The sequence below is a fragment of the Pan paniscus genome, chromosome X (assembly GCF_029289425.2).
Source record: "Pan paniscus chromosome X, NHGRI_mPanPan1-v2.0_pri, whole genome shotgun sequence".
NCBI lineage: Eukaryota > Metazoa > Chordata > Mammalia > Primates > Hominidae > Pan > Pan paniscus.
In genome coordinates, this window is record NC_073272.2 from 32,925,525 (window position 1) to 32,938,021 (window position 12,497).

At 36.6% G+C, this 12,497-nt stretch overlaps 1 protein-coding gene across 5 annotated transcripts in view; it reads right to left on the reverse strand.

Moving 5' to 3' along the window:
- Positions 1 to 4,402: 4,402 nt before the first annotated feature.
- Positions 4,403 to 12,497, reverse strand: part of DMD (dystrophin) — a 2,218,635-nt gene continuing 2,210,540 nt past the window's right edge. For 2 of the 5 annotated variants that reach the window (XM_008970954.5, XM_008970953.5), the window contains 2 exons: positions 11,731 to 11,762; positions 4,408 to 7,051 (listed from right to left, as the gene is read on the reverse strand). In XM_008970954.5, coding sequence (XP_008969202.1) covers positions 7,040 to 7,051; positions 11,731 to 11,762 — 44 coding nt within the window. In that variant the 3' untranslated portion in view covers positions 4,408 to 7,039. Of the gene's footprint in view, positions 7,052 to 11,730; positions 11,763 to 12,497 lie in introns of all 5 variants that reach the window. The other 3 variants (XM_008970951.5, XM_008970952.5, XM_063601607.1) reach the window with 2 other exon arrangements.

The window sequence follows — 12,497 nt, forward strand, 5'->3', positions numbered from 1 at the left end:
ATGGATGCACTGTCTCTGAAGACAAGAGGGGATGTGGCTGGGGTGTATCTACAAGCTCAAAATGCACCAAGAGTCCAGATGTTACATTTAAATGAATGCAAATGAATGGGGATAGCTTCTTTCTCTACTGTCGAAAAATACTTTTATTTGCTGGCTTTTATCTGATGGTCAATGTTTTCAGCTAGGGTAGTATCATTAAATTACTTTAGAGAAGTGACTGGAGGGCTGGACAAAATAGGAAAAGTATGCAAGAACTAATGCCATTAAAATATCTCTAAGAGCTGGAGCTTGCCAGTTAGGGAGAGTATGAAAAGAACACAGCCTGTATTCAGGCAGTAAAGAGAATCAGCAAATTTCTACTGCTTCCCTAGGAGGCATTTGGGAATGTATTGAGGCAGGTTTGTCATCAAAATGACTGGGAGAACTACAAAGTGAGGGACAGTTGTGCATAATGAAGAATTGTCCCAACCCAAATACCAACAACACTTCTATTGAGAAACAGTGTGTTTGAAAGACATTAGGTGTACCTACTAACAAGGGCATTTTTGAGATTGAAAGGGTGCTATTGATAATGATGTCATGATGAAAGATGTAGCCATCAATGAAGCAGGCAAACTAGGACTTAGGGGAGTCCTAGTATAGGAGCTTGCAGCTACCCACACAGGTATAAAGGGGGAAATTGAACCCAGGAACACAGGGTGTGAAATCAATCGTATCTGGAAAGTACAGGCTTGGAGTCCCCCAATTGTCGTATTGACTTTAAAAAGGAATTGAGTGCTTATCCTTCTGTGGCATCAAAAGAGTTACTCAGTCCAGTCACAAATTTTTGGCTGAAAAAAATTGTCAACATGCCCAGGATGCTTAATTTTAGTATGGATAGGAATTGTTGAGCCAGTAACCTCAACTCTTGTGATGATAAAAGTATTCTCTTCGTGCAGAGTTTCCCAAATGTTTTCACGTTGTGGCACACAGATACATTTATTATCAATTGAAGGGCATCCTTGATTAACTGCAGGAGGCTGAAGGCTACAGACCTCATGTGGCCACCCTCAAAACTATGAGATTCAAAGACTTTAACACACCTGGGTCACATTTTAATATACACCTTATCAAATAAGTCTTGAAAGCCTAGGAAGTTTTAAAATGAAACAAAGAGATGGTGGAGTAAACCTAACCCTTGGTTTTAATAATTTTATGTTGAATTTAGGCATAATCTGTGTTCGTTTAAAGTGCTTAAGATGTTTGTGGCAATTTGACATATTAGCAAATTGGAGAGATGTCTTAGGTTCCAATGTAAAATGTGTAATTTTACACGTTATTTCAAAATGAATAAAAAAAGTTGGACTCAGCTCATACAGTATATGCTATTGGAATGTTTCAGAGGACTTGAGATTCACTATATTTATATGTTTGTCTCGATATATGTGAGTTAGGTATGGTGGAGGTGCTGTTGGTTGGCGTTGGTCTTCCCTGTGAGATATTAGATAGGCTTGAAAATAAAGCACATTAAGTGTATAAATACAGCTTAGAACGAAAAAATTCAGACTACTCAACGTGGCTAAGTCTGCTCACTAAAAGTGACTGTTCTTACTTCATACAAATTGTCTACATTTATATATCTAAAAATAAAATTTCTAAGTTGAACCTAAAGATTTATGAAAAATTAGGTTTTAAAATGTATACCAAGTGGAGAAACCTGGCAGACACCACCTTTACCAAATGATCAGTGTTAACAGCACCAAGAATGGGAATATGCCTCCTGGTATCACATGCTGAGGACACATCATTGTTTGTGTAGTATTCCTGACAAAAATGCATACCCTGAATCTAAACCATGAGAACACATCAGACAAACCCAAATTGATGCACATCCTACAAAGTAACTGTCTTGTACTCTTAAAAATGTCAAGGTCTTTGAAGACAGAGAAAGGCAGAGACACTGTTCCAGATCAAAGGTGATTAAAGAGATATGACAACTAAATGTCATGAAATCATGAATTAGAGTCCAGACTAGGGAAATATATATAATGATGAAAGACATCATTGGCACAATTGACAATATTTGGTTGAATATGGACTGTGGAGTAGATGATAGCTATATATAATTTTTTTATTTTGATAATTGTACTATGGTTATACAAGAGACTGTCCTAGATATTAGGAAAGGTACACGATGTATTTAAATGTAAGGAGGCATGATGTCTACAACTTATTCTTAAAATGGTTCAGGAAAAACTATCATCTATTCATTGAGAGAACGATAAAGTAAATGAAGCAAAATGTAAACAATTCATTAACCTGGGTAAAGGGTATATGTGGGTTCTTTCTTTGTACTGTTCCTGCAATTTTTCTTTTGTTTCAGTTTTTCTTGTTTGAATTATTTCAAAATAAAGTTATGGAAGAGCTAAAATCCTGAATGTATATAAAATACACACATGTACATACACACATATGTATGTACATATAACATTTAAACCTCAAGTTACTGTAGATAACCTTTTCTGTACACAGAAGCTACTCTCAAACATCCCCAAACTTTACACATTCACACAATATTGTTTATTATGGAATGTTGGGCATGCTGCCACTCTTGTGTTGTCAGCTAAGTCCATGAGATCACAGTACACTGACGTGCAAGGGGCACTGAAGAACATATTTATAGTTCCTACTCCAATGGCTTTGCTACTGTGGGAAAGAATTTGATTTGTGTCCTTCCTACACTTAATTTGAAGGCAAAGTCTTTGCAAGTGCGCCAGTGCCTGCCTTTGTATTCATTCCACCATTAGAGCATTACAAATTCAGGGAAATCCCATCGCAGCTCTACAGAACACATCCATTAGTCTTGGTGCTTTCTCCCAAACACACATTTTGCTTGCCGGTGCATAATCTGTGCCAGCTCGATTCATTTTAATTTTTAACTGAATTAATTCTGTCTCTTCTAGTGTGTGCCAAGTATGGAATGGAAAACCAAATGCCCTCCTCAGAGTCATCCACACACAGTTGTCTTAGACGTGGTGAAGTATTGAAGATTCCTCAGTTACCTCCTTAAGTAAGTGTCACCAAAACAGCCAGTCTGGGTGTTTCAAACAAAGGTAGGTTCGGGTAATGGTGGGAAGGATAAATGATTTGTTTATTTAAATAGGATGAAAATTTTTCTTGGTATGTGTGGATGTCAAGGGAAGTGTTTCAATGTGGTGGTCACTTAGGTCAGCATCATCACCCTACTTTCAAAAAATTAGCAAGTGATTGATTGATTCACAGCAGAGATGCCACATCTACTAACATCATTTCTAATGAGATGGATCATCTCCTATTATTTCCAAAATCACTAGGATAGGCTGCACCTAGTGGACTTATGTTATTCCTTTGGCTCACCAGCATCTGAACACTGTTGGGGGAACCCCCCCCCCCATTCCATGAACCTTGGGAATAGGTAAAGATGATAGCCTCTCCCTAAGAAGTGCTGACATTGCTACCCACTTTCTCAGCTTCCTTTGCAGCTAGGGCAAGAAACAGAGCAGGGCAGGGGCAAAGGAGAGGTTCTCCCCATGGTGGTGGTTGACTATGGTAAGGGATTCTTCCTCAGAACCAGTTGTGAGACGACATCATTTTAGGTGTCTCTTTCTTACTACTCATGCATCCTCTTAGATGGTGACATTAAGAATAGAAGTGATATGAAATTCTCTTGAGAAGCAAAGTATGAACTGCAAACTGACTTAATTAATATACTTGTCATTATTAAAACAAAAAACACAACAAACAAACACCACTATGACTATCATCAATCAATCACTGCACAAAATGTATCATCTCCCAGTCTACCAATGCTTACCCCCTTTGATCCAGCAATCTCTCTCACTTCTAGGAAGTATCCCACAGATATGTTTGTTTATGCACAAATGAAATGATGTAATGAGAAATGTGCAATATTGTTTGTTATAGCAAAAGACTGACAACAGACTACATATCCCACCAAAGGGAACTGCTTAAATAAAATATCCTATGAACATATAATGAAATATTATACAGCTATAAAAAAGAATGAGAAAGCATTTTATATATTTAAATGAAAAGATTTCTTGAGTCCATATTTAAATTTAAACTAACAAACAAGTAAGGTGCATAACTGGGTGCAGAGAATGCTATATCCTATGAAATAATAGGAAAAAAATAGGAACATATATATTATTTTAACTGCTTATATAATAATAAAGACCCTCTGGAAGACTAAATAAGAAATTAATAATGTCTACTCATAGAGCAATGAGGATGATTGATACGGGGGAAGGGGTAGTTAGGAGTGTTTTCACTGTCTTTCTGGATTATAGTTTTTTACTCATATGCATGTATTACCTATTTAAAAAGTAAGTAACAACTAAATTAAATTAAAATAAAAACAAAGTACTGCAGTCCAGTCAATACTTTTTTGTAACATAACTGCGTGCTTTATTGAGATACACAGTAAAGCAGTACTATAATACAATAGTAAGGCATATATTTGGTGAAGTCTGATATGTTGTGAAAATGCAGTAAAACTGAAGTTTAAAAAAATAATAATTAGTAAATGTTACAGTGTTGGTGTTAAAACACAATATATTATGATACTCAAGTAAGAACTCAGTACCTGAAAACAATGACAAAACATGCCATGTGATGTTTATGCTTCAGTTACATTGATTATGATTTACAATTTAATACTTGGTGGTTATAAAGAACACAACACGAAATAATGTCCAAATTAATTATGCTTAAAATGCAGCAATAAAGCTCTCAATTTTTGTTCAAATATTATCACAGACTCACTCCAGAGCTAATGTGTCTAAAAGAAAAACAAAAAGATTAAAACAAAATTATTTATGCACTCTATTTACCTCTGATTTTAGAATAAAACTTAAACTTCTTAGTAGGATGTAAAGTAACCCCTTGTTTTAAATCTTAGTTTTAAAAAATCCTTGGGTAAAGAAAAGGTCCAGCGTCACATAAAGGAAAAAAATGCAAGACAAAAACCAAATCTTCATGTAATTTGGTAATTTGTTACCTTAGAGCTTTGGGTTTTCTTTTGAAAATTATGAAGGAAAAAGAATTATAAAGGAAAAAGAAAATAACGCAATGGACAAGTGGTGAAGCTGTGAACTCAGGTGTGCACAATTATCAGGAACACCCCAAAACCAAAGTGAGGTAGAAATAGCATGAGAAGCCGTGTTTGATGTTAATTAATTAATTATTAATAAAATAATGGACAAAACCCACTCTCCAAAAGCTAATTACACTTGATGTCAGAGGTAACAGATTTGCAAAATTATAGGTCACACGGTGATATCATCTATTGAATGAACGATTTAAAAATCAAAGAGAAATAAAATGGCATGAAAGAGTAAAGCTTTTTCCTACCAGTCCTTAGCTTTTCCTCTTGAGCTTTTCTCCTCTTTTTGAGCAATTTTTGTTTGTTTATATATTTAACCTGTCTAATCCACCAAGAAAGGTTTGGAGTAGCTTTGTTACTTTTGTAACATTTGAATCAATTTGCCTTCTTACTTACTTACAAACCTGTGTGGAACTACTCGCAGAGAAATGCAAAGGATGGAAACACAGTTCATGGGCTTCTGGGTTGATACTTGTCAGTATCACAAACGTGATGGGGCTACTGTCTTACACCTTTTCCCAAAGTTTATTTTAAATTATGTCTTGTGGCATTTAAAAACTCATCCCACATGGGAAAATAAATCTAAAAAAGCAACAAAAACAAAACCACCCACTTCCTTTTGACTGTGAGAAGAGGGCATAATAATTTAGTTGTAATTACAGTTATGAACAATCATCCAATCCTTCACTTAAAGAGTGGCCTACTCCTTCACAGGGATGGGCTGGGAATCCATAGCCCTCCAGCCCTATCATCGTCCTGCTACTGCTTGGGAGTTAAAAGTACCTTCTGATGTTCACAAGGTCGGAATACCTTCTGATTGATTTCCACTGAAGCATCATTAAATCTAAATCGTGGCATTGCTAGCAGCAGGAAGCTGAATGTATCAATCAATCACTCAACCAACCGATTACTCTGATATAATAAGTCCTGTGTATTCATTCACATGTTCCCTTTAAAAAAAAATCCAATACTTTCGTTGTCAGTGGAAAGTTTAAAATGAGAAACATCTGGAGCTGTAGACAATGTTTTAGTGTGGTAGTTTCCTCCTGGCTTCCGGCTCCGGGAAAAATCCATTCTAGACCAAGCAGGTAAGCCTGGATGACTAGAAGTAATTTCTTTCTATTAGGATGTGACATGAACATTTAAAAAATGGAAAAAGTCTATAGAAATTCGTATCTATTTATCTATATAACTATAGTATTTATATACTTATAGACATATAGATATATGAAATGAAAACTCAAGCCTGCCCCACTCAGCTGACAGTTCTCAAATGAGCAGTGTGTAGTAGTCATTTGGTGTGGTGGTAGAGGAAGTCCTATCTTTAATATGCAAAAAAAGAAAAAGCCATGAATTTCATATGGATATCACGCCAAAAGGATGCAAAACAATGCGCTGCCTCAAAGTTTTGTGTGTGTGTGTGTGTATGTATGTGTGTGTGTTTGTTTTTTAGGGGTTTTTATAAACAACTTTTTTTATAAAGCACACTTTAGTTTACAATCTTTCTTTATAACTGTTATAAATTTTTAAACAACCCAAAATGCGTTCCATATAAAGAAATGGCAAGTTATTTAGCTATCAAGATTTTACATGTAGTTTTCTTATAACTTTTTTGTACAATTGCATAGACGTGTAAAACCTGCCATTGTTAACAAAACAATAACAGACTTAGAAACTACTGAAATCTACAGTATAATACCACTACCCTTCACAAAAATATAGATTTATTTCTTGTAAACTCTTACTGTCTAATCCTCTTTGTTGTATGAATATTATAAAAACCATGCGGGAATCAGGAGTTGTAAAACATTTATTCTGCTCCTTCTTCATCTGTCATGACTGATACTAAGGACTCCATCGCTCTGCCCAAATCATCTGCCATGTGGAAAAGACTTCCTACATTGTGTCCTGGAAAACAAAGAGAAAGACAGACTTTACAAAAGGTGCAGATAGATAGATGGCATCACTCTGTTTCTTTGCCATTTGGGAAATCATTCCCCATTTCTGGGTGAAGACAACACAGAAGCTGCATCGAGGGTATACACAACAAGGCTTGATTTTTCACCAGTTTCCAGGAAGAAGCAAAGCCTTATTAATGAAGCCATTACACGTTGTTTGTTAGTATCAGCTTAATGTTGGATCAGGCTACTGGTGTTTAAATGGAAAAATGTCAAGCTACATTCATGTTCCAAATGTAAATATATATCAAAAGAATTCCATAGATAAGCACAAGATTTCTATCAGAACAGGAATATTCCATGATGGGATACATCTTTTCCACCTTGGCTATGAGTGATTGATTACTTACTCTCTACTTGTATTAACGAACATTTTTTACTATCAATCAAACCACCATCACCAGCACCCAACCATCGTCACCATTATCACTGCCACCATCACCACCCCACCAACTTTTCATTTCAAAGCTGTTTCAGGCTGTTGGCTTGCTTCTGAGGCTATGGTGGAGGTGGCTATTTTCTCTCTGCTTTTACTTGGGTTGAAAAATAATAAACTCTTGAATTGACCTTTTGGTGCACTATTAACATTTGAATTAGACATTTGAATTAGGAAACCTCAGAATACAAATTGCTTTACATTCCAAATTACTCTAGACCCTAATTATAAGGTGACCCACATGTATTGTATGCATTTGGGTATTTTGTGAATCCATCTTAGAGCTCCTCCTAAATGAGGGTTAACTATCACAATAGCCTTTTACTAATAATGCAGCATGACCTAGCACGAATCTCCCAGCACGGAGAAAAAGAACAGCACAATGTCCCTGGGTACTTTGTAGCAAAATTCAGATTTAGAGTAAGATAATCTGAGACATACTTTATGGCTTGCCTTTTCGTCTATGTCCCATAGTTTTATATGGCTAATTTTAATTATTGCACATTGGTGTAAATCCTTCCACTATTCAAGTATTGTCTTTGGAACTGAAATGCTTTACTAGGCTATTACTACCTTGCCACGTATCAACTTTACAGATTCCCATAATAATTGTTAAAAATCCCAATAAAAATTAAAGATAGCCCAATAAAAATTAAAGCTATAGACTAGGGAGAGTATTTTGTTTTAATATTTATTTCAAGAGATATAGCTTCTCTACAAAATGAAGCGGATTCACGGGCAGGCACTTAAACAGTGATGGCACCAGATCAACTGAAGACTTATTAAAAGTTTAATGTCATTCAGGCATTTCTATTAAGGTGACCAAGTTTGTATATCTTTTTGTGCTTTATTAGTGCAAAGAATTTCATGGAGTATTAATTATATTTTAGAAAATCACTTTAGATTTTGGCTGAGACTGCAAGTATAAAAATTTTTTAACAAAGCATATGCACTATTCATAAAGTGGGCCAATAGTTTGGCAGCCCTCAGTGAAGAACTGAAATCATTTTTGGCTTTCTGTGCCATAAAAACCACAGGAAGACTACACAGTGGGGCCTTTGCTGCTCCTTAGAGCTCAGAGTGCAAATATATAACTGCTGCTATCAAGTTGGAGGGCTTCCCCTGTATCTATTTTTGGCTGTCCAGCAACCCTGGGAAATCTGCATAATTATTCATGCATAAATGGAAAATAGATGGACTAACTGCAAATTTTTAATTACTAGCGATCTTTACGGTTAACAAAATCAGTAAAAACAAAGTCCAGGACCTTTACAACATGGTGCCTGAATGTAATTCGAAGTATTTCTCATGGCCCACATGTGACTATAGTATGTAGTCCACCTAGTAGCTAGAAAACATATTACAAAACATCAACGAAAAGGGGAGAAAACTCATTTTTTTTCCTGTCAGCTTATCGATAATCACAAAGTGTCTTTCTTTTTAGGCTGTGTGCTAGGGGATGTAGATGGCAGTTCAAAATATAATAAAACAAATAAATGCATTTATGGATTATATAGCCAAGTGGTGCTTCTCTTCCTTGAAATGGTGTTCAGTTACTAACTGGAAGGAAAATTCTTGAGTCTCTCAAGAAGCATAAGTTCTGGGGGTATCTGCTATTTAAAAATTTGCCAGGGAAAACAGGTTCATTATTCTTAATGTGCCATGCACACTCCGACAAAAAGTTGGGTGGCCTTTAACCGGTTTACACTGCTGCATTTTCACAAATGACCTTGTGGCCATCTTTGTGCTATAAAAATAAAGAACTTTTAGAGTCACCTCATCATCTATATTATGCCTTTGGTTACTTCACTAAATACCTGCTTTACCAGAATAAATAATTCTAATTTCTTTCCATGGAGTTTTTCATTAGATCCAGAAAAAAGAAGTCAATCTCTTTTTACAAACTACTGCCCTAAAGAATCATACTTTAATCCATTGGAGGGGTAAGACTGCACTGTGACATGACTCTAGAAAGTAGATTTGTATCCTAGTTCTATTATCCATGTGTATAAGGCAGAGCATTCGGGAGGTCATTAATGTTACCTGACAGATTTTTCTAAAGTCAAAATTACAATCTCATACTATGAAGTATGAGAGGTACTGAAAAGCAGCCAGGATTCAGGCATTTGCAATCACCTTCAGGCACAAGGTGACAGAAAACTATGTCTATAGAAGGTATTAATTTAATCCATTCTTAAGGATTATTGAACACAAAGGCACTATGCCTTGAACATTAGGGCAGTTGTATGTTTTTCAAGTTGGCGCTAACTGCAACACATTTAGTCTCACACGCCACCACTGCCTGAGGGAATTGTTTTCCACAGCGATTGGAATTGAGACTTTCTGGCAAAGATCCAAGACCTCAATAGCAATCTGGTGCTCTATTTTTTAAAAATACAATTCCCAAATAAATTGTTAGCATTCAGTTGTTCAAAGGAAAGCCGGAATACTACAGTGAAATTTGCTTATCTTTTCTTCTCTATAATTTAATCTCTGAAAAAAATCTGGTTTACGTACATTTGGGATATTTTCATAGCATTAAAAAAGGTCATTATTGTTTTGATTCTTTGGCTTCTGGAAACTTGTCTGAACACCATACACCTCAGGTAGTCAAGTCTGCAAATGCCTATATAACTTCAATTACATGTGCTAGCCTTTTCTGAAATTCATTTGTGAGTGAAACATGTTTAAGGTGGTCAAAATTATGGTGCATTTTTCTACAAAAAGTTAAAATGAATAAATTTTAAGGGGCACTTACCATAAGAATGAACCCAAGAAGTCTCACATACGAAGTACATGAACCAGGCAAACCGTCAGGGGCATTCAATGCTTCACCAAGTCAGGTTTCCTCAATTTCTCCTCCCAGCCTACCATTCCCTCCCTGGCCCCACTGCCCAAAGCCTTGGAAGGAGGCACTGGCACAGACACACTGAAGAATCATTAAATTGATTAGACTTGTATGGCATGATGTTGGCAGAGTTTTCATTACGACTCCTGTGTTTAAATGAATCAGTGGTCTCTCCAGTCCATCCTGTTGCTAAGGAATCCAGAATCTTCTCATTTAAGAAGGACTCTCCACCCATCCAGCCTGTCTCCCAGAACACTGTCATCCCATGGGAGAGCTTTCCTTCTCTCCTCCTTCAGATTAAATTCTTGGTAAAGACAACCTTGATTTTACTTGGGCTGTCAGTTAACACTTTGTCATCCAACAGTCACTCAATTAGGTAATTCGATATTCAGACAATATTCCTGGTGGAATAGGAGTAAGAAGCATCTTTCACCGTAAAACCTGAAACCACATTCAGTGATAAGACTGCACCCTATCCCTTTCAACCCATAAATAGGCATTTTAAAAAACTTTCAAAACTCCAATATTTAATTTTTTAATCGAATTGGTTATTGTTCTGTGTGGCTTCAAATACCAAATAAAAAAGATCATCTTCTGAAGGGTACGTTGAGATGATGTAAGCCTTTCAAATGAGAGTTAAGAGTGTGGGTCTGGAGCCAGACTGCCTGGATCCAAATCCTTGGCTCTGTCACCTGGGACACACTGCTTACTCTCTCATTGACTCAGTCTCCTTATCTGTAAAACGGGGTTAATAAGAGTACCTACCTCACAGGTTTGTCATGAAGATGACATGATGAAAAAGATGGCAAGTGCTGAGAACAATGCTTGGCACACAGTAAGTGCTCAAAAAATGTTCGCTAAAATGGGAGAGAAAGAGCGTAGGAACCAAGAAAAAAGGAAACAAAAGCAAAATGAAGTCATCCCAGAAGAATAAAAACTAAGGGCGCTGGCAGAAAATGCTAAGGTCCTGGAAGTGGAAGAAAGCTTTATGACTCATCAGTTATGTTCAAGGCTAAATTTATTTTGAAGATTTTGTTAGTGTTGCAAATGGCAACAGATGATGAACGGCAGGATTCCAACCTAGGGACTACAAAGGATTGCCATTTTAAAGAGATTCTTGCTCCCCAACCCCAGTCTTGTCGTCATGGTGATGACAACGGCAATGAACATTTGAGGAATGTTCCTCATGAGCTGCAAGTGGAGAGGTGACTACCATCCTTACATGATGACACGATGTGTAATACACACATGCGCGTGCACACACACAATTCTTACACAAACGCCAAACATAAAAAGCAGGATGAGACAGACAGAAGCCATGGCCGTGAGCCTGAATCTCACTAACCTCTCTCATTGGCTTTCCAGGGGTATTTCTTCCTTTAATAATAGAGAGAGGAAGAGGCAGAGATATCAGAAAGGGAAAAAAAACATGCATAAATATACAATTTCATACCAATTTGCTTCTTTTACCAAACAAATGTTGAGATGACCATTTTTTCTCTGCTGGAAAAAAAAAAAACAGAAACAAAAAACCCAAAAGACACATCTAGTCAAATAACCTTTACATACACTTAAGATCAGTGTAAACAGATAACATGATCCAGAAGACGTCATTTGTAAAATCCATAGAGTTCACGCATTAAACTGGATGAAAACTGGCACAGAATAGAAATCTGACAAATTTGGCATTGTTTTGAAGGACAACTCAAACTTAATGTTAAAAAAATCTCAGAATCTCTTCACTCTTGACAATCAGCACATTGAAACATAAACAGTAGTTGACTCTGTGTGCCCAAAGTCTGCACATCAAATGCAAGGTAGAACCCGACATAGAGGCTGGACTCCATCCTCTTGGGAGAATTTGTTCTATCTGATAGAAGCTGAGCATTTCCATGATGAAATTGGAGGCATTTGAGAAAACAGAAAGAACAGATGAGGGGAAGAGGTAAGTCCCAGTAATGGGCAAGCCACAGAGCCAGATCCAGGAATGAGCTTTCAACTTCCTCCCCAATTCAGCAAACATCAGGAGCCTTACGAGGCAATGGCTAAAGACCCACTGGCCTTGATTCATAGATTCCTACATCTGTATGCATTTATTTGTATTTCAAAAGT